General features: G+C 38.2%; 1 protein-coding gene across 3 annotated transcripts in view; it reads left to right on the forward strand.

The window, feature by feature from the left end:
- Positions 1-23,606, forward strand: part of SPIRE1 (spire type actin nucleation factor 1) — a 184,907-nt gene that overhangs the window by 143,226 nt on the left and 18,075 nt on the right. For 2 of the 3 annotated variants that reach the window (XM_069468296.1, XM_069468297.1), the window contains one exon: positions 15,277-15,449. In XM_069468296.1, the coding sequence (XP_069324397.1) occupies positions 15,277-15,449 (173 nt within the window). Of the gene's footprint in view, positions 1-9,204; positions 9,247-15,276; positions 15,450-23,606 lie in introns of all 3 variants that reach the window. The other variant, XM_069468295.1, reaches the window with a different exon arrangement.

Here is a 23,606-nt window from a genome sequence, read left to right on the forward strand (position 1 = left end):
CACTCACTGCAACCCCAAACTCCTGGACTCAAATGATACTCTTGCTTTAGCCTCCCTAGTAGCTGGGACTACAGTGCATGTCACCACACCCAGCTAACTTTTTAAAAAATTTTTTGTAGAGATGGGGTCTCGCAATGTTGCTCAGGCTGGTCTCAAACTTCTGGGCTCAAGTGATCCTCCCACTTTGGCCTCCCAAAATGCTGGGATTACAGGCATGAACCATTGCACCCAGCTGGATTATAACGTTTTCTATACAAGGCTGGTTTATGTATAAGAATAGTTTAATTAGTTGTAGTTTGTTTTCTTTTCTCTACAGCTTATTTTCATTTCCTTTCTAATTTAAAAGAATGTAGTTAATATCCCATCTTGGACAATGTGAAGGTCATAGAGTCTTTGTGTGAGAAAGGAAAAAGGGAAGTTAATCTATAATGAAGATCAGCAGTGGAAAGGGAAGAGTGCCCTTTAGTAATTTATAATATTTTACAAAACAATGTAGGTAAGGAAAAGGCAATCTATGATCAAAAAAAAAAAAAAAAAAGCCATAGATTTCAGCTGTCTGTTTATGTGACCAAAGTCCCGTAATAACATTCCCTTAGGCTCAAAATATTTTAAAGTTCCAACAGCATAGACTTTTAATTACTTATTTTTACATTAGTATTTTGTTGAGGATTTTCCATCTGTATTTATCAAGGATGTTAGCCTGTAGTTTTCTCTTTTTTGCTTTGTCTTTGTCTGGCTTTGGTATCAGAATAATGGTGGCCTCATACAATGAGTTTAAAGTATTCCCCTCTCTTCAGAGTCTTAGAAGAGTTTGAGATGTATTGGCATTAATTCTTCTTTCAGTGTTTGAGTCAAATTCACCAGTGAAGACATCTGAATGAGTTTTTGTGGGTTAGATGTATTTTTTGGAGACAGCAGATATTTGGCTTGTATTGTTTAATCCATTCAGCCAGCCTATGTCTCTATAGTGGGCAGTTCAAGCCATTCACATCTATTGAAAGGATTGGAAAATGGGGTGGATTTCTATTCATCCTGTTGAGTAGAACCTTGTTGCTTTTTTTTTTACCTCTTGAGCCATTGTGGTATCTGGGCTTTGACCTTTAGCTTTTGGGTAATTTTACACTGGTGGGTGCTATTGTGCCTGTCTGTGTATAATGCAGTTCTGAGTACTGCCTACAGGGCAGGTCTTGTCTTGACAAACTCTCTCAGTGTTTATTTGTCCGAAAAAGTCATTATTTCCTCCTCATATACAAAACTTAGTTTTGTAGGATACAACTAAATTTCAAGGTGAAGAGACGGAAAACAATATTCCATGCAAATGAAACCAAAAGAAAGCTGGTATAGCAGTTCTCATATCAGATAACATAGTCTTCAACAAAAATAATGAAAGACAAAGATGGTTATTGTATAATGGTACAGGGAAGAATTCAACCAGAAGACATAACAATTCTAAATATTTACTCACCTAACACAGGTGCACTCAGATTGATAAAGCAAATCCTACTTGATCTAAACAAAATGATAAACAGCAACACCACATAGCTGGGGATTTCAACACCCCTCTGACAGAACAGGACAGATACTCCAAACAGAAAATAAAGAAACAATGGACTTAAACAGAACTCGAGAACAAACGGGCCTAACACACATCTACTGAGCATTCTACCCAAAAACCACTTCTCATCAGTTCATGGGACATTCTCTAAGATTGATTACATCCTAGGCACCAAAATGTGTCTCAAGAAGTTTAAAAAAATAGAAATTATACCATGCATCTTCTCAGACCACAGTGGAATAAAATTAGAAATCAACTCCAACAGAAATACTCATCTCTACACAAAGTCATGGAAACTAAACAACCTACTGCTGAATAATAATCAGGTCAAGGAGTAAATTAAGATAGAAATTAAAAGATTCTTTGAACTAAACAATAAAGGGGACACAAGTTATCAAAAATCTGTGGGATACAGCTAAAGCAGTCCTGAGAGGAAAATTCATAGCCATAAAATGCCTACGTCCAAAAGACAGAAAGATCACAAATAAATAATCTAATGAATCATCTCAAGAAACTGGAAAGAGATGAGCAAACCAATCCTAAACCCAGCAGAAGAAAAAAAATAACCAAGCTAGGAGAAGAACTAAATGAAATCGATAATAAAGGAACCATACAGACGATTAATGAAACCAAAAGTTGGTTCTTTGAAAAGATAAACAAAATTGACAGGCCTCTTGCTAGATTAAACAGAAGCAGAAAAGAAAGGAATCTAATAAGCTCAATCAGGAATGAAAAAGGAGAAATTACAACTGATACCATGGAAATACAAAATATCATCTCTAAATACTACAAAAATCTCCATGCACATAAACTTGAAAACATGGATGAAATGGACAAATGCTTAGAAACACACAGCCTCCCTAGGCTCAATCAGGAAGAAGTAGAATTCCTGAACAGACCAATATCAAGTAACAAAATTGAAGCAGCAATAAAAAAATCTTCCAAAAAGAAAAAAAGTCCTGGACCAGATGGTTTCACGTCCGAATTTTACTGGACCTTCAAAGAAGAATTGGTACCTATCCTGTAGAAATTACTCCATAACATCAAGAAGAAAGGAATCCTCCCCAACACATTTTACAAAGCCAACATCACCTTGATACCAAAGCCAGGAAAGGACTTAACAAGAAAAGAAAACTACAGACCAATATCCTTGTGAATATAGATATAAAAATTCTGAATAAAATCCTAGCAAACTGAATTCATATGCTAATCAAAAAAATAATCCATCATAGCCAAGTGGGCTTCATCCCAGAGATGCGGGGATGGTTCAATATATGTAAATCTATAAATGGAATTTACCACATAAATAGAAGTAAAAATAAAGACCATATAATCCTCTCAATTGGCACAGATAAAGCATTTGACAAAATTCAGCACCCTTTTCTGATAAGAACACTTAACAAAATAGGCATAGATAGAACGTACCTCAAAATGACAAAAGCCATATATGACAAACTCACAACCAACATCATACTGAATGGGGAAAAATTGAAAGCATTCCTGCTTAGAACTGAAACCAGACAAGGTTGCCCTTAACCACCATTTCCATTCAACATAGTGCTGGAAGTCCTAGCCAGAGCAATCAGACAATAGAAGGAAATCAAGGGTATCCAAATGGGAGCAGAAGAAGTCCAACATTGCTTTTTGCTAACGATAGGATCTTATATCTAGCAAACCCCACAGATTCTGTCAAGAGACTACTGGAATTGATAAATAAATTCAGCAAAGTCTTAGGTTACAAAATCAATGTACACAATTTAGTAGCATTCCGATATGCCAACAATGGTCAAGCTGAGAACCAAATCAAAGACTCAATGCCTTTCACAAAAGCAACAAAGAAAATAAATATATTCAACTAAGGAGGTGAAAGACCTCTACAGGGAGAATTATGAAACACTGAGGAAGGAAATAACAGAGGACATAAACAGATAGAAAAATATACCATGCTCATGGATTTGCAGAGTCAACATTGTTAAAATGTATATACTGCCAAAGTGATCTACAGATTCGATGCAGTCCCTCTTAAAATACCAACATCATTTTTCACAGATCTAGAAAAAAATAATTCTATGCTTCATATGGAACCGGAGAAGACCCTGTATAGCCAAACCAAAAAGAACAAATTAGGAGGCATCAATTTACCAGACTTTAAGCTACACTACAAGGCTATAGTAACCAAAATAGTGTGGTAGTGGCACAAGAACAGAGACATAGACCAGTGGAACAGAACAGAGAATCCAGATATAAAACCATCCCATATTGTCATCTGATCTTTGACAAAGCAGAGAAAAACATACACTGGGGGAAAGAATCCCTATTCAGTATATGGTGCTGGGAAAACTGGATAGCCCCAGGTAGAAGACTGAAACAGGATCCACACCTCTCACCTCTCATAAAAATCAATTCATAACAGACTTAAACCTAAGGCATGAAACCATAAAAATTCTAGAAGAAAATGTTGGAAAAACTCTTATAGACATGGGCCTACGCAAAGAATTTATGAAGAAGATCCCAAAAGCAATCACAGCAACAACAAAAATAAATAAATGGGACCTGATCAAATTAAAAAGCTTCTGCACAGCCAAGGAAACAATCATTAGAGTGAATAGACAACCTACAGAATGGGAAAAAACATTTGCATGCTATGCTGTACATCCAATAAAGGGCTAATAACTAGAATCTATAAAGAACTCAGGAAAATCAGCAAGAAAAAAATCAAACAACCCCATTAAAACGTGGGCAAAAGACATGAACAGAAGCTTTTCAAAAGAAAATCGACTAATGGCCAACAAACATATGAAAAAATGCTCAACATCTCTAATCATCAGGGAAATGCAAATCAAAACCACAGTGAGATATCAGTTAACTCCAGTGAGAATGGCCTTTCTCAAAAAGTCCCAAAACAGTAAATGTTGGCGTGGATGCGGAGAGATAGGAACACTCATACACTGCTGGTGGGAATGCAAACTAGGACAACCTCTGTGGAAAGTAATATGGAGATATCTCAAAGAGCTACAGATAGAACTACCATTAGATCCAGCAATCCCATTACTGGGCATCTACCCAAAGGAACAAAAGACATTCTATAAAAAGGACATCCGCACTAGAATGTTTATAGCAGCACAATTCACAATGGCAAAGATGTGGAAACAACCCAAGTGCCCATCAATACATGAGTGGATTAATAAAATGTGGTATCTGTATACCATGGAGTTCTACTCAGCGACAAAAAACAATGGTGATCTAGCACCTCTTGTATTATCCTGGATAGAGGTGGAGCCCATTCTACTAAGTGAAGTATCATAAGAATGGAAAAACAAGCACCACATGTACTCACCATCAAATTGGTACTAACTGATCAACACTTATGTGCACATATAGTAGTAACATTCATCAGGTGTTGGGTAGGTGGGAGGGGGAACGAGGGGATGGACAAATGGGTGCAGTAGGCACTGTCTGGGGGATGGGCACGCTTGTAGCTTTGACTCAGGCAGTGCAAAGACAATTTATGTGACCACAGCATTTGTATCCCTGTAATATTCTGAAATTTGAAAAAACAAAAAACGACATCTGGACCTGGGCTATTTTTTGTTGGGAGCTTTTTGGTCAGTGATTCATCTCCCACAGCAAGCCTTTGTCACATACATATTATTTAGTTTCACTTTTAAAAAATTATATTTAGACGCTAACTAATGGTAACCCTACGTTAGAATAATTAAATATCATTTTAATTTGAATATGTCTTATTTTATTTTCACTTTGGAAGTTCGTGTTTCACAACAGCCAAAATTGAATTATTATAGAGAGTAATGTTCTATGAGAGTCTCACTTCTAGAATTCTGAGCTCAAACTGATCATAAATCTTAATTGGAAAGTAAGGGATTTGGGCTCATTCTTTTCTGCATACCTACATTGGTTCTAACTATAAAATTTTGTTTCATGGAGTTTGATTAGGATAATGTTGGCAGAATTAGCTTGAAGAAAAGTTCTAAATGTTTTTATAACCTTCTTCCTCCATGTAATTACAAGTAGAAACCCACTGCAGAAATGGGGAAAATGCCTCTAAATGTTTAAAGTAGTTTGAATGTTACCCATGATTTCCATAGCCAGAGGCGTCCACTGTGAATCTACTTGAGCATTACAAAATGAGAACAATAAACTATATACAGTATTTTGCTCTCTCCCTTTAACATTGTATGTGGCATGAACATCTTCCAATGTCATTAAATATGACTCAGAACATGATTTATAAGGACATGATCTCCTAACAGATGGCTAAATTGTGTTTTTTACCTATTCCTCTACTGTTTCACAACCTATTTCCATTTTTTCCTAGTAAGTCTGAGATTACTATTCTTGTTTATCAGTCTTTGTTCATGTCTCTGATCATTTTCTTTTCTCTAAGCATCTTAATTGTCATGATCCTCAATTGTTGTGTCCTCTTTCTGGTATATAGAGCTTGGGAAAGATGTGAACCTCATCTCCCAAGAAATAATCGCATCCCTTTCTTATGCAGTAGTCAGTCTTACTTCAAAAGATACATTGATGTGCCAGAGAAGAGCAGAATAAGACAGTATTAGAGAAGATTGAAGAGTGCTTTGAGAGTATGCAGTATTTTGCTTGCCATACATAACTAGGAAAATCTAAAGTAGATAGCATATGAATTTGGAATTGCAGTTTTTTGAATGATTGGAAAATTATTCTCAACACAAAATCCCTGACCACTTTCCTATAAGATAACTAAAACACAGTAAAATGCTTGTTTAAAAATTATAACTTACATATTAAGATGAAAATACATGAAATATTATTTCCTGACCCTCAAACAATAAGTATGGTTATTAAATAATAGTTGCTTTATTTGTCCCCTCTAAGTTGTACATCCTCTTTGTTGACATAAGTGTAATTAAAAACATCTGCATATGATTCTGACATCTTGCTAAGATGTGTTTGAGATGTAAGTCAAAGCTCTTCCTTCCCATAATTTTTTTTAAAATACTATATTGAGCTTTGGGGTTGTAAATATAAATTGTTCCTTTTAAAAATCTGCTAACGGCCGGGCACAGTGTCTCATTCCTGTAATCCTAGCACTCTGGGAGGCCGAGGCGGGTGGATCCTTTCAGCTCAGGAGTTCGAGACCAGCCTGAGCAAGAGCGAGACCCGGTCTCTACTAAAAGTAGAAAGAAATTAGCTGGACAACTAAAGATATATGGAAAAAATTAGCTGGACATGGTGGTGTGTGCCTGTTGTCCCAGCTACTCAGGAGACTGAGGCAGGAGGATTGCTTGAGCCCAGGAGTTGGAGGTTGCTGTGAGCTAGGCTGACGCCACGGCACTCTAGCCTGGGCAACAGAGTGAGACTCTGTCTCAAAAAAAAAAAAAAAAATCTGCTAAAATACAAATTGAGAGATAATTACATTTCATTAAATTGGGGTATTAGATCTCCAGAGGCTGTTTCCCTGGAAAACATCAGCTGGGGAGATGTTCTGTCTGATAAACCTGTACTTGCAAACCCACTGTTGACCTGCAGTTGTGTCCTTCTCTGACCACAAAGGTGCCTTTTGTCCCTCCTGGGCACAGTCCTCACTGGGACCTCAGGCTTCCAGAAATCCAAAGTCAGGAAGGCAAGGTTGTCTTTGGTGACAACAAAGTTTCACCTAAGGTGCCAACTTTGTGAAATAGGGTGACAAAAAAATTTCAAGGACAAATAATTAATTTCTCAAATTATCCTGCCTTGTTTATATGAAGAAAATTTAGAAGAATGGAAAAAAGAATATAACAAAAAATATTCAGAGAGATGTTACTTTGGCTTCAGTAAATTTGGAAAATCTTCCTGGTGGATTTGGTTTTTGAAATGGGGAAAGAAGACTGTGCTTTATGGAGGAGGGAAGGAGGCATGACCAGCTGCGTATCTGAAGTGCTGTGCTTCAGTGTTTAATATGGCAGTTTCTAAACAATAATGGGAAGGTTGAGCATAGGTCACAGAAAAGATGTTTTCTCTTTGATGCCTCATTATTGAGGTACTGGTAAGAGTTTTGGACTATAGTGAAAATAGATAATTCTCACTGTTATGAATACCCAAATTCATGAAATCTTTGCAACAGCCTTTTTTAACCCCTTTATTGAGCTTTATGGTATTTACATACCCTAAAATTCACTCATTTAAAGTATACAATTTAGTGGTTTTTATTATATTTTAAAAATAAACGGTTTCAACAGGAAAGAAATAATAATTTTATTCTTAAGAAATGATAATTACAGTAGTCCCCTCTTATCCAAGGGAGTAGCTGGGCGCAGTGGCTCACGCCTGTAATCCTAGCACTCTGGGAAGCCGAGGTGAGCGGATCATTTGAGCTCGAGTTCGAGACCAGCCTGAGCAAGAGCAAGACCCTGTCTCTACTTAAAAAAATAGAAAGAAATTATCTGGACAACTAAAAATATATATAGAAAAAAACTAGCTGGGCATGGTGGCGCATGCCTGTAGTCCCAGCTACTCAGGAGGCTGAGGCAGGAGGATTGCTTGAGCCCAGGAGTTTGAGGTTGCTGTGAGCGAGGCTGATGCCAGGGTACTCTAGCCCGGGCAACAGAGTGAGACTCTGTCTCAAAAAAAAAAAAAAAACGAAGGAGTTATATCCCAAGACCTCCAGTAGATGCCTGAAATCACAGATAGTACCGAACCCTAGATATGCTGTTTTTTTTCTGTACATACATACTTATGATAAAATTTAATTTATAAATTAGGCATAGTAAAAGATTAACAACAATAATAATAAAAAGGAAAAATTATACTCAGAAGGCATGCAATTTAAAACTTAGGAATTGTTTATTTCTGAAATTTTCCATTTATTATTTTTGGACCACCAGTAACTGAGACCAGGGAAAGCAAAACTGAGGATAAGAGGACGCTACTGTATTGAACTTTTACTATGTGCCAAGCACGATTCTAAACAGCTTTTTTATATGAAGTCATTTAATCTTTATAACAATCTCATGAGTTAGGTACCATTATGCCCATTTTACAAATGAAGTAACTTAAGCACAGAGAGGTTAAGTAACTTACCCAGGGTCACACTGCTAGTAAGTGGCAGAGCTGAGATTCAAACTCAGATAGTCTGGCCACTCTTTAAACTACCAGGGTATACTGCCTACAATAGAGTTTATTGGCACATTGTGATGCTGCTAATTCCTGATTTTTTTCTAAAATACTTCTTTATTTAGAAAACCGAATTCTCATCCTGACAAAAATTATTGGACACATTTATTCTAAAATTTTAAAGATTTTATATGTTCCCTAAAATCATGTTTTAAAACATAACTGTCTTTTCTTTTGATCTATTTTATATTTAAGTCAAAAATTCTACTGTGTGATTCTTTAAAATGTTTGTCTTTACCATGCTTTCATTTTTAACTTGTTCTTTAAAAAGCTATTTTTTCTTTTTATTGGTACTCCATTTCGAGTCTTAGTGATGTAATTGAATCTAAGACTCTTACTCTTGAATTGTATTTCAGATTTTTATTTACTAACTTCTGCCTTAGAGTCTGAAATGTGCCACTAATGGTCTTCTTTAATCTGTCCCCCTTTTTTTTTCCTCCCCATATATTCTAACAGCTGAATTATTTTCTTTTTGTTGTTTGTTTTCTTTCTTTCAGCAATGCGGCCACTTAGCATATCTTACAGTTTTGACTTGTCAGGTAAAAAAAAAAAAAAGCGCTTTCACACCTGACGTGGGTTTTGTGGTTTCTGTCAGTACATTTCATTCATTTGTTTGTTCAAACATGTCAAAAAGAAAATTAAAAGGCTGCTTCTAAGCTGTGGTCAGTAAAATAAAACACTCTTCTTATTTGAAAACAATATACTTAAGAAATATGTAAAACTACGGTAAACCTGTTGCCTCGTAGGGGATTGTGGAAGAACTCATGGTTATAGAATATGGTGCCCATCCTTACGGTAGCTGGCACTCCCCTGGGCTCTTCTAAAGCAATGATGTTCAAGCCTAAAACAGCCCTTTTCCTTAAGAAAATAGAAAAAACTTTAAGAAACAAAGTTTTGACACTCCTACTTCCTATTCTCTAAAGCATTTAGTTATATAAGTAGCTAAATTCAAAATGATTATCTATTTCAGATGACTGCAGCACCTCAGTTGATGGGCAGGAGCCATCTTTTGTATCATTGTGCTCAGTACACAGAGCCAAGCCATGAATGACCAAATGCTGCTTACAAGTATAAAAATACAAGAGCATCTTAATGGCTTGGGTTGTAATATATAATTATGTGCCCTGGGTTTGTAGTACAAGCATAGACCCCTTCTATTAAATAGTCAGAGATTAATAGTGAAATGAGTAACTATTAATGACTAAATTTGATCTGCAAAATCAGCCTTCCTTATCCAGGCTAGAGTGCTGTGGAGTCAGCCTAGCTCATGGCAACCTCAAACTCCTGGGCTCAAGAGATCCTCCCACTTCAACCTCCCAGAGTGCTAGGATTACAGGCATGAGCCACTGTGCCTGGCCCAGCCCCCTTTTAATATGTATGTGTGAATTTTCAAAGCCAACTTAACCCCAATAAAATAGTTTGCATATTAGAATTTTTAATTTTGGAAGATGCTGTTTTGAATATAAAATGAGATAAGATGTTGGCACTAATATTTTCTTCCAGAATTTTCTATTAAATGCCATGGAATGCCTCTGAAGAGACAGAGAATTGTTGGCATTTGTTACATAAAAATTCATATTTAAAAGAGCCAGAAGGTTCTAATATCATATTCTATATATGAGTATTTACTGATTATCTTCCAGCTACAAAACTAGTTCCCAATTGTTTTTAAATTTTCTTATTTTTGTAGATCTCAGGCATGACTCTACTATTTTACAGTCTTCACTTACTATTTTTGACTGATCACTGAAGAGCTTTTTCTATTTTCTTTATGCATTTGGCAATTTTTATTTTATCAACTATTTGCAGAGTGACCTTGTAAAAAATTTGGTCTGGAAAATAAACTCAGAAACATTTTGGAACATATGTGTTACTACTAATCTCCAAAGGCTGGCAATGTCCATCACAGATTCTCTCTCTTCTGAATATCTACTAAAGGTGTTTCCATCAGTTGGACTGTAAGAGAATGGTTGGCTACTTAAACACACTGACTATTGGCTCTCATAAATTAGGCACACGTGGCTGATCTAGACAGTATGCATGCTCACACAGCTTATAGATAAGTGTGTTCTGTGTTCTTATAGGATATATGATAGCTCCTGTGTTGGGAAGAAAGCTCTTGGGTGTAAAAGAGTAGCAAAGAATTTTTATCTGGTTTCACTGCATGTTATTTGCTATAATTTATTTTGTGCCTTAGTGTACTTCATGATTTCCAAGTGCTTCATTCTTTATTTCTTGTGCTACTTTTGTTTTTCATTGTTGCATTTTGACTATTAATTAAAATGTCCCAAATTATAAATGGAAAATATTGATTTATTCTTATAACTTAAATGCAAAGATAGGAGTGTAGTTTCTGAGTTGGAAAATGAAAAAACTGATGAGTAAACATTTTAAACATGTAGTCTAGATAATAACTCTGAACTTAAGTGTAGAATAAGATATAATGAAGTATATTTTGCTGCTTAAGTATATCTTAGAAATATTAATTCTTAGTGAAAATCTTAATCCATTCAATATCACTTATGGTAAGTATAATTTATTTTTCCTATGCAAATATTAACTATATAATCTGTATTGTCACATTCCTCCCACTAAATAAGGCAGCATACACACATAGAGTTATTACATAAAGTACTTAATATCATGAGTATGCATTTTAGATTCTGAACCTAAAGTTTGTGCTTTCTAAAGCCATATCTAAATATTTCACATTTTACATATTTTGCTTACAAATAAATATCACCAGTTTTTTCTCAACAAAGGGTATCTTATAAAGAAGAAATACAAAGCCTATCCAAGTGTTGGGTTTTTCTTATTTGATTCATTGAAGTAATAAGAAGGATTTATCCGCCTGATGCGGTGGCTCACGCCTGTAATCCTAGTACTTTGGAAGGCTGAGGCGGGTGGATTGTTAGAGCTCAGGAGTTCGAGACCAGCCTGAGCAAGAGCGAGACCCCGTCTCTACTAAAAATAGAAAGAAATTAGCCAAACAACTAAAATATATAGAAAAAATTAGCTGGGCATGGTGGCGCATGCCTGTAGTCCCAGCTACCCGGGAGGCTGAGGCAGAAGGATTGCTTGAGCCCAGGAGTTTGAGGTTGCTGTGAGCTTGTGAGCTAGGCTAACGCCACAGCACTCTAGCCCGGGCAACAGAGTGAGACTCTGTCTCAAAAAAAAAAAAAGAAGAAGGATTTATCCATTTAAACATAAAAATATAAGTAATCAAACTGCTTAAAAATATGTTCAACTGAGGCCCGGTATGGTATCTCACACCTATAATCCCAGCACTTTGGGAGGCCGAGGCAGAAGGATTGATTGTGGCCAGGAGTTTGAGACCAGTCTGGGCAACACAGGGAGACCCTGTCTCTACAAAAATATTTAAAAATATTAGCCAGGTATTGTGGCACCCACCTGTAGCCCCAGCCACTCCAGAGGCTGAGGCGGGAGGATCACTTAAGCTCAGGAGTTTGAGGTTACAGTGATCTCTGATTACACCACTGCACTCCAGCCTGGGTGACAGAGCCAGACCTTGTCTCAAAAATACACACACACACACACACACGATACACATATATATTCAACAAGTCTTTCACAAATATGTAATAAGAGATAAAATCATAAATAATATTTAGTGCTATGTATGGAGATCATCCTGAAACCTTCCTGTTTACTATTTTTCATTAATTCTATTTTTCTCAAAGTTTTAAATTTAGTACATTTTATTTCAGTAGTTTCAGTCAATGAGCTAAAATGACAGTTATCAATCTCATAGCACAGGGTTCAGGCAATTAGAGAACTATGGGACAATTTCTCAAATCTCTTGCATTGAGTATGAAATGAACTCAAGGCAGCCACCATCATTTGACAGTGTTCCCGGCCGGGCGTGGTGGCTCATGCCTGTAATCCTAGCACTCTGGGAGGCCGAGGCGGATGGATCGCTTGAGGTCAGGAGTTGGAGACCAGCCTGAGCAAGAGCGAGACCCCATCTCTACTAAAAACAGAAAGAAACCAGCTGGACAACTAATAATATATAGAAAAATGAGCCGGGTATGGTAGCACATGGCTGTAGTCCCAGCTACATGGGAGGCTGAGGCAGGAGGATTGCTTGAGCCCAGGAGTTTGAGGTTGCTGTGAGCTAGGCCGATGCCATGGCACTCTAGCTTGGGCAACAGAGCAAGACTCTGTCTCAAAAAAAAAAAAAAGACAGTGTTCCCTAAACTTCAGTTCACAAGCCATCTTTATGATTTTTGACAGCCTTAAATGCCATCAGTACTATTTAAAATTTTTAATCTACCATAAATGAATTAAAAATTTCTTAAGCAATAGCATCCATAAAATCATGAGTCTAATATAGCAGTTATATTTTTTCTGCAACATATTGAGATATATAACCATTAAAACTGTTTCAGTCTTCCTCTCTGCACTGCCTGTATTATGAATACAGTGCCTCCTGTAGGGAAACTCTGGCTTGGTAGCATGGGAAGCTGGCTGTGTTCCTCTCATTACTGTACCTCCAATTTGGGGAGTGAGCTGCTACCAGGTCAACAGTGGGAACCTCTCTTGGACTGTGAGTAGCTAAGAAAGGTGAAAGGTGTGCATTTCAACTATTTGTGCTTTCTCTTGGATGATTACTACAACAATATGAATAATTCTATAGGAAAAGTATAAAGTATACTGTAGAAGAAGATTTTTAAGAATATACTCTTTAAGACCATATTTAAACCCTTAACTACCTTTTTTCTTGAATAGGAATTAATCGGTTAGCCCAGTTACTTCCTCTTTTGTTTTCTGGAAAACTTGAAAAATACTTTTCTAAGATATTTTTTCTTATATCTCCTTTTCAAAGATTTATTTAAAGATTTTAACCTTTATAATTTGTATAAAACCTTGTTGCTTTTCCCCTTTTGTCCCTTTCAGCACTCCTCACCACCACCAATCATTTATTTATTCTAGCTACTTAATACGTAGAACGGTAATAATAAAATAAATATGTGTGTTGTCAAGTTGTCTGTTAAAAATTTTGCCTAAAATGATAAATGATTAATAGACAGCTGTCTTCCTTCTTTCTTTCCCTCTTCCTGTCTTCTCTTTTGTTTCCTTTCCCTTTCTTTTCCTTTCATTCTTTCTTTTTCAACCCATTTCTTTAAGTTCACAGGGGCATGTTCTCTGACCTTATCAATCTCTTAAAATAAGCAGAAATTATAAATATTAAATAAGATATATATCATTTGTAGTAAGAAATAATTTGCATGGTTCTTTTAAATAATGCCAAGGAAAGCTGTACTAGAACACACTTATATACTGAATGTTTCCTGGAACTCTACCGCTTAGGCTTCAGACATGTAAATATCATTTGTTGGGTGGGGGGAAACCTACTATAAATAGAACATTCCTGTATTTTATAATAACTTCTGTTGCAATACTTTCCCTTCCTAAAGGAGCATTAATCCTGTCTTTTTTAGTTTAGTACTTAGAGTGCCCTTTACCCCAACTACAGGAGCTTCACAGACTGTCCGTGTGCAAAGAGCAGTTCATTGTGCAAGTCTATAAAGTAAATTTTGCAGTGACTGCTTTTCTTCACTTTTAAATACCCTAATTTTATAGCTATTAAATTTAGTCCATGTTTAACTTTTCATCTGAAGTACTAAAGAAAATGAGTTCCACTTTCGGTGGAGGATTCCAGGCTGTAGTACCAAAAAGCAGGCCTTTAGAATCAGTCCGTTAGGATCCCCACATCAGCTCTGGCACAATACCTACCTTGCAGCTCTGGCCAAATCAGTCAGAGCCTTGGTTTACTTACTCAAAAGTGGGGATCAAAAGCAGTGTTAGTAATTGCTAACACTTACTGTGTGCTGCCTGTAATGGGCACAGTATTTTATATGCAGTTATTAATCAATCCATTTAATCCGCACCACAAGACCACGTCTATTATTACAGGTGAAGAAACAGAGATCAGGCAGCTTGCTCAGAGTTGAACAACTGGCAGTAGAGACCCAACCAATCTGCATCATACTATACTGTAGACTGCCTCGTTTTCTTTCATTTGTTGTATTGCCTTCCCCTCCAAATTTGAGGTCTTAACAATTTAAATCAGATCTATCACAGGAAATGCATCCCAGCCTCTTTCTGTTCATATTAAATATGTTTATATGAATATAGACTATTAGCTATTTTGATTTTTAAGCCAAAACATTTTCAAATCTTACAGCCATATACCTGATAAAGCTTAGATCCTTAGAGGCTATAAAGCAAAACTTGCTTCATTGAGCCTCTGTTTCTTCATCTGGAAAATAAAGAAGTCTTAGTTATCTGTAGGATTTTTTCCAACTCTGAATTCTAATCTACGAAGTGAATATCTAATTATTCATTTTATAGTTCCCTTTAATTGAATCTGACAATTAATATCTAACAAAAAAAATGTTTCCTATACACAGGCAAGGTGTTAATGTATCAAGGCTCTGTGTCGTATTTGTGTGACATGGAAATGCCTTGTCACCTGGTGTGTGCTTCCAACACCAGTTACCTTTGTTGGCTGCAGAAAAGCTAAGCTTTTGCCTTTCTTTTCCCAGATGTAACTACCCCTGAATCTCCAAAGAATGTTGTGGAATCATCTGTGGTGAATGGAGGTTTAACATCACAAACAAAAGAAAATGGGTTAAGTGCAGCACAACAGGTGCCTGTGCAGCGGAAGAAGCTCCTCAAAGCCCCAACCTTGGCTGAACTGGACAGCTCAGAGTCGGAGGTGAGGCCCCTGTTAACACGTCTCGACTCCAAGTCCAGGGTGCTTAACGTTTTCTGACCCAGTTTACTAATTATGTTACTTCCATTGTTGCTTAATTTCTTCCGATGTTTTCAGTCAATAAAGCTAGCATTAAAATTAATTTGGTTAACAGGAAATGAAATGGTAGATTACTTACTGTTATCAGTAAAGACCAATATAGTGCTGTAGTTTATAAAATAAATATTGAATTTTCGATATAGTCTTAAAGTATAAGTTCAGTTAAAATAAATCAGTTTTCAAGCTTATATTACCTTAATATCTTCCGCTTTGTTTGGAGAAGGAAAAATAAAGTCAAGAAAAACAAATTTCCATAAACTGTTCTCCCTCTAAAATATACACACATACACACACACCCACACTTAGGATGTTCTTTCTGTAATAGTAATGGTGATGCACAAGCTCCAACAAGAAAACTCTAATGATGTTCCCAGATTTTGTCCTTTACCTACTGCTCTTCAGGGGGGGCGGCAGGGGGGATCTCACATCCTTGCTGATTGCAACATCCACCTATGTGCTGACGCTTCCCTCCTCTCTCTCCAACCTCTGTCAAGGGGTGTCAATATTGTATGTATCCTTGCCTGCTGGATCTCCACCGCCTGTTCTTCAAAATCAACTTATGTAAAATGAAATTACCTTCTTCCCTCCCTTCTCCCTCACCTACTTGCCAAACCAATTACACAAACAGACACACACACAAACAGCATCTCATCCTTTCATCATCTTAGTTGCTGGCTCCATCCTCCCCATATTCATCCAAGGTAGAATCTAAGGAATTATTAACTCTCCCCTCCTGGGTCTCCACCCCCAGTCCAAGCAATACCAGAAATAACAATTTTGCTACTAAAGGTTTTTCAAACCTTAGGAACAATAAAGAAATGTCCCTATTCCTAACTGACTTCAGTCAGTCTCACTCTCTTGCTGTCTCATCAGTCTGATTTTCTTCTTCTTGGCTTCCCAAATTCCATCTTGCACACACCACCAGAATCATGTCACTCCTGCTTAAAACCTTTGGAGGCCTCCCTGTCACACACAGGATCAAGTTCATGTCCCCTGATCACACACCTGCTGTCACCTCTGGTCTGATTTCACAACCTTGCTGTCCTGTGGTTTATACCGCAGCATGTGCGGTATATTCATTCTTTCTGCACGGTCCATAGCTGCTCAGCTCTATGCTTAGCCATCTCTGCAGTCTGCCCTCCATATCCTTATAAGAGTCAGTACTGCCTCACTTTCTCTCAGGAAGTCTTCCCTGACACCACTACCCCGTTAGGACCCCTTCCTTATGATTCTGTAATCACCCACTCATCCTCTGTTACACTAGAGCACTTAACACTTAAAATTAAATAAATGAAGAACTCAGTTTCTTACAGTGCTCAAGTGCTCAGGAGCCACCCGTGGCTAGGGGCCACCATAGGGACAGTACAGCTGAAGGTCCCCTCACAGAGAGTTCTGTTGGGCAGTACTGATGTGCAGCTCCCAGGAGTTCACCTTCCTACACCCCCTGGGCCTACATACCTTCCTTCCTGGTCCTGCATTACCTCCTGAGGCAAGACTTTGCACCAGGCCACAATCAGATAAATTTGCAGCCTCTACAGCCTTCTTTGTGGTCCATTTTTGAAGACACAGTGTTAATGCCCCAAATCCAAATGTTGAGATGATTTGCTAGGCACGTTGTTCTTTACCAGAGGGGGCCATGTTCACTCAGATGCCCATCATCAATTAGAATATTACACAAGCAAGAAGGTGCTGACAAGAGAAACATTAGAGCTGGGTTCCAGCTACTGCTGACCTTTGTCACTAGTTGCTGGTTTAAGCATGGGTGAATCACAGTTCTTGAGTCAGGGGTAATAGAAATCTCAAAGATTATGTAACAAAGTGAATGATCTTAAACGAGGGCCTTGAAATAAGCATATTCCTCCCTTACTCTTCAATTTAAAATTGATGTTTTTAAGTCCTAAGGAAAGACTAGTCAAAGGTATTAAATGTGGGAATGCTTTATGTTCCTTTTTTAAAAAAATTTTAAAACTTCTAATTTGTTTATTTATTTATTTATTTATTTTTGAGACAGAGTCTCACTTTGTTGCCCAGGCTAGAGTGACTGCCGTGGCATCAGCCTAGCTCACAGCAACCTCAAACTCCTGGGCTCAAGGGATCCTCCTGTCTCAGCCTCCCGAGTAGTTGGGACTATAGGCATGCACCACCATGCCCGGCTAATTTTTTCTATATATATTTTTAGCTGTCCATATAATTTCTTTCTATTTTTAGTAGAGATGGGGTCTCGCTCTTGCTCAGGCTGGTCTCGAACTCCTGAGCTCAAACGATCCGCCCACCTCGGCCTCCCAGCGTGCTAGGATTACAGGCGTGAGCCACCGCGCCCGGCCTAAAACTTCTAAATATGTTCAAACTTTAGCATTTAGAAAAGACATATAAACAGAAGTCTTTATTTTTAAACAACTGTTTCAAATTTAAGCTTTGTATTAATCAAAGTTTTTAATAGTTTCTATTGATGAAATAAAGCTGTAATTTAATAGTGGTAGATTAGTTGTGTTCAACCTAAAATGCTCTCAATTAGCTGCTTTCAGATTATCTATCAACTGGTTAAATCCAGCTCCAAAGAATGTCTGTTGTAAAGCCAGACAATTAACCGACATTTATGTAGACATGCATGAAGTACCTGGAAACCCCCAAATCAGGTTTCCTTACAGTGTGAATAAGTGGAGACGGTTCTCCACGTGGCACCTACCTTGGGTCCAGCCTAGGGTATGTGGACAAGGCATTGGAATGGGCACGTCACCTTGTCAGCCTTCAGCACATCCTCCATCTGAGGAGGGGAGTGAGTTCCATCATCTTCAGATCTCTTCCAGTTCTGAAATTTGGCAGTTCTACCCCAGAGGTATGAAACTGGAAAAGATGTTGTGAAATTCTACCTTTTCTGAATGAATGGATAGGTATTCTTTTCCCTACATTTATTAATTCTTGATATCAGGGAACTCCTAAACCAAGATTGATTTATCTCTGGTCATATTTGTCTCTTATAAATGGCCACAAATACAAGTACTGTTAGATACATCCCGTATCACGTTACACATACTTTCTCCATTCACATTTTATAGTAATTTTTTGTTCCCTACTTTTTAATATATTCTAACTCTTCTCCTATTTGTTCTTTTCACCGACTTCTTTTTTTCCCCAGTGCCACTCCATTTTTCCAGTCAAGTATTTGTTGAATGCCTTCAGTGGGTACTAAAGATAGAGACAGAAATACAGCAGTCTTTGCCCTGTAGTTGTTTGTAATTTAAATAGGAAATAAAAAGCATGTGCCTAAGAACCATTACAAATGTAGTGAGCACAGTGTCTGCCAGGCACTGTTCTAGGCTGTGTCATGTGTGACTAGACACCACAGAAGTTCAGAGACTGCAGAGGTCAGTTTAGTCAATGACTGGACGCTACAAGAACTGGGAGGTTCTAGAGAAGCCACAAGGAAGGGGTAGGACTGAGGTGGTAGAATGAGTGTAAAAGACAGGTGGAGGGCTCCCCATTTTGTCCTGTGATACGAGCCTTGCCATGCCATGGCATGTTCACATATTTCCCCCCTTCTGGCCCGTGCTTTCCTGAGCAGGAAGTGAAGTCTTACTCACATCTCTCTTCCTTACTCCACATCTGGCATCTGTTGACTCTGCTGACTTGAATTCCTGGCTGAGGTTGCACTGGGAGCAAAGGCCAAGGGAAGACTCGGGGCTGTGGAAGGCAGTAGAGATCAAATAAAGGGAAGTCTCAAAAAAGGCTGATCTTACTCTTTCTTCCTTCCTCTCAATTTTATCACCTACTTCCCCATTTTTTCTCTCTTCCTCCTATTTAATGAGTGGCTTCCAAATATTTTTTTAAGTACCACAATTTTTTCTTCACCCCACACTCACACAGAAGTACAGTGTTAGTCAACTAGAAGTAGAGGTGGGGACTAGAGCCTCACCCACCTGCCACCACCCTGTCTTTCAGGGCCTCCCTGAAGGCTTCAGAGAGCAATGGGAAATTCCTTTTTCATTTGAAGAGGAAGTGTCCCACAACTAAGTGACGGCACCCAGCTGACACCAAGCTTCTCACCAGTAGAGTCCACTTGCCTCTGCTGCTTCTTGCATGGGCCTCTTTGCCTTCTCCTTTTCTGGGATAGCACCTGTGCGCTCCTGTACGAACAGTTTTTATTTGATGACATTGTCCACCAGAAATTTCCTATTACTCATTGCTGTCTTTGAGGTTTAACTTAAAGTTAGGTATAAATTACCACAATGAATAGTTTGCTATTTAATCCTTATTTAGTTCTGAATTTCCTTATAGTCAGTCAATATGTTATTGAGATCAAATGTTCTTATGAAATAGAATGATACTGATGAATTATTTACAATTACAAGCTTAACTGTTTTACACAAAAAGAAAAACTCCTTCTTATTTTAAGAACTGTGAGGTGCTTACTTGCTTTTTAATTCTCAAAATTTGTGGTTTAATGCATTTTTCCCCTTTCTGTCAAGCTAGAACTCCAGCTGGAAAACTGGCAAACTGATTTTTTTCACTTGGACTTACCCAATAGTTTATACTTTTAAATCGACAGTCATAATAAGCATTCACTGCAGGCTGGAATTGGTGTCTTTTGAAAGTTTCTACTTGTTAAACTCAATGCCCTGGTACTGACTCATTGGCACTGGCTGGTAGTACCACCCCATTGGTGGAAGCTTTGGTGGTTTCTAGCTGTTAAACTTGTCTATTGGTAGCGACCCAGAAACCTTACACCTGTCTATAGAGGTTAGAAATAAATAGTTTGTCTAATCTGCCATTTGCCAGAACTGGAACTAACCCTTTTTTTACTTAAGAAAATATCATGAGCATTTCCCATCTGATTAAATGTCCTTTTCCTAGGCCAGGTGCGGTGGCTCACACCTGTAATCCTAGCACTCTGGGAGTCCGAGGTGGGAGGATCGCTCGAGGTCAGGAGTTCAATACCAGCCTGAGCAAGAGCAAGACCCCGTCTCTACTAAAAATATAGAAAGAAATGATTTGGACAGCTAAAAATATATATAGAAAAAAATTAGCCGGGCATGGTGGCACATGCCTGTAGTCCCAGCTAATTGGAGGCTGAGGCAGAAGGATTGCTTGAGCCCAGGAGTTTGAGGTTGCTGTGAGCTAGGCTGACGCCACGGCACTCTAGCCCAGGCAACAGAGTGAGACTCTGTCTCAAAAAAAAAAAAAATGTCCTTTTCCAACATGATGCCTGATATCTGTGTGGTATTCCATCATAATAATTTACCATATTTTATTTACACAGTCCCCTGTTTTTAACATTTAGATTATTTCCAATTTTCTGCCATTATAAATAACAATATTATTCTGAATATCCTTATGTTATATTTTTGCTTTGGATTATTTCTCAGAATATTTCCAGAACTGCATTTGCTAGGTGAAAAAATGTACATTTTTATAGCTTTTATACATATTTCTTTTTTTTCCAGAGGCAGGGTCTCGCTCTATTGCCTGGGATGGAGGGGCCCAGTCATAGCTCACTGCAATCCAGGGCTCAAGTGCTCCACCTGCCTCGGCCTTCCAAGTAGCTAGGACTACAGGCATATGCCACCACACCCAACTAATTTTTTTATTTATGTAGAGACAGTGTCTGGCTATGTTGCCCAGGTTGGTCTTGAATTCCTGGCCTCAAGTGATCCTCCCACCTCAGCCTCCCAAAGTTCTGGAAGTACAGGCATGAGGCACCACACCCAGCCCATATTTCTTAACGAAAGCTATAGTGGCTACTTTTTGAGCTAACTCTGTGTTAGACTTTAGATATAAATTAATTTGTCTTCAAAAAGACCCAAGATGATAGCTGTGATTGTTGTATAAAGATAAGGAAACAGACACAGAGAACAGTTGTCTAAGTTCAGAGTTTATAAGTGATAAATTCATATTTGAAACCCAAGTCTGTCTAACTCCAAAGTCTAAGTATGTCATGAATTTGCTAGTATTCTAACAAGCAGTACATGAGAATGCCTAAATTTTTTCTTTTCTAATTTGCAACTGGAAGAGGTCTTAGAAATTTTGTGCAGCATCATTACTTTTCAGTGGGAAAACTCAGCCCTTAGTAGAGGTAAAGACCAAGTTAGAAACTCAGCCAGCCACACAATGTGTTAGCACAGAACCCTATTACCTTAGACCCTCCACACCAGGCTTTTTTTTTTTTTTTTTTGAGACAGAATCTCACTTTGTTGCCCAGGCTGGAGTGAGTGCCGTGGCGTCAGCCTAGCTCACAGCAACCTCAAACTCCTGGGCTCAAGTGATCCTCCTGCTTCAGCCTCCCAAGTAGCTGGGACTACAGGCGGGAGCCTCCATGTCCGGCTAATTTTTTGTTTCTATTTTTAGTTGACTGGCTAATTTTTTTTCTAGTTTTAGTAGAGACGGGGTTTGGCTCCTGCTCAGGCTGGTCTGGAATGCCTGAGATCTCCCTGCCTCGGCCTCCCAGAGTGCTAGGATTACAGGCGTGAGCCACCGTGCCCAGCCCACACCAGGCCTTTTTCTGTGATTCCTTTTTTCAATACCTGGAAATCTAGCTTCAGTGTTTCTCGCTCATCTTAATCTCAGCTAACCGATGTTGAGTAGCTTTTTTTTTTTTTTTTTTTTAATGAAAGATGAGTTTTGATTGTGGCCATATCAAAGCTTCCAGTAGGAAAGCTGAGCAACGGAGCTGTGCCTGAGCCTTCCCAGAGCTTCTTTCGGGAAAAGGAAGATTTCTGTTCCTGTAAGTCTGGTGTCCAGACTAGCCTCTGAGGTGTTTCTGGCAGCATCAGGTGGCAGAGCGGCCTGGGAGCAAAGCAGCAGTGCAGGAGGCTTCCCTGCAGCCACAGCGTGACTGGAGAAGGCCTGCCGGGGGGAGGGGGGCGGTTCAGGGCCAGTCACTGCATTCAGACCACAGAAACAGATTCCAGGGATCAGGCCAGGCCGCAGAAGAGATGTCAGAGACCCATCAGGATTCCTCAGACAGGCAAAAAGAGATTAGTGAACAGGATTAGGCATGAGAGGGCAAGCAGGAGTCTGCACACACACATCCCCACACATGTGCACCCACCTGTGTGCACACAGCTTTCACTTAGGACAGCGGACGTCTGAAAGTTCCCTGTTTCTCCTTCTGGGTGTCTCTGAGATTCCTCTGGGGCAAAAACAAATCCTTGAGAAGATTAGTTTTCAGGCATTCGGAAAATTGCATGCAGCTGCCTGTCCTGGGCATACAGGAGCCGAGGACCATCAACAACTTCTGGGGAGCAGTTTAAAGTTTAAAACAATTCTTGGTATCTATAACATTTCAGTATACTATATGTCCGTTGTATAAATCAACATATATGAGATTCTAATGCCAAACCTTAATTATTAATATTTCCTTTTTGTAAAAGCATTTTTAAAAATGAATATACTATGTGATTTTCTTTTGTTGTTTTTTATTTCAAAATATTAAGGAGGTACAAATATTAAGGAGGTTACATGGGTATCTTGCATAATGCTTAAGTCAGGGGCTTGTGTTGTTTTTCAATCTTAAGTGTATGCTTTTCAAATAGAGAGTACAACTTCTAAGTACCAAAAATCTAGTACTCTGAATGTGCCCCTTTCCTTCTTTTACTTCAGTTGTGTCTGTAAGAGTGAAATAAAAGTATTTAGCATTATTAGGGAAAAAATTAGAATATTGCATTTAAATTCACCTAAATTGAAATTTTAATTCCATTAGAACCATATCTGCATATTTTTAGTATTACTTTGAAAAGGAACATTCGGGAAAGATGCTTACTTTCAATTTACATTTTTGACCTAGAGAAGGCTGTGAAGAATATTCCAACCAACCACTTCATTTTCTAGATAAAAAAGATGCTCAGGAATGCCAAGTTATGTACCCAGGTTCTTCTGACTGACTGGAGTGGAGCTGGCTCATTTGGGTCTCCTGATTAAGTTGCTTTGCTTCTTCAAGATTTTCAAGGCCGTCAAACATTGAGTAAATAGAATAGTCATGTCACTTTTCTTTCTTTCTTTTTTTCTTTCTTTCTTTCTTTCTTTCTTTCTTTTTTAGACAGGGTCTCACATTGTCACTGCTAGAGT

The sequence above is a fragment of the Eulemur rufifrons genome, chromosome 5 (genome assembly GCF_041146395.1).
Source record: "Eulemur rufifrons isolate Redbay chromosome 5, OSU_ERuf_1, whole genome shotgun sequence".
Lineage (NCBI taxonomy): Eukaryota > Metazoa > Chordata > Mammalia > Primates > Lemuridae > Eulemur > Eulemur rufifrons.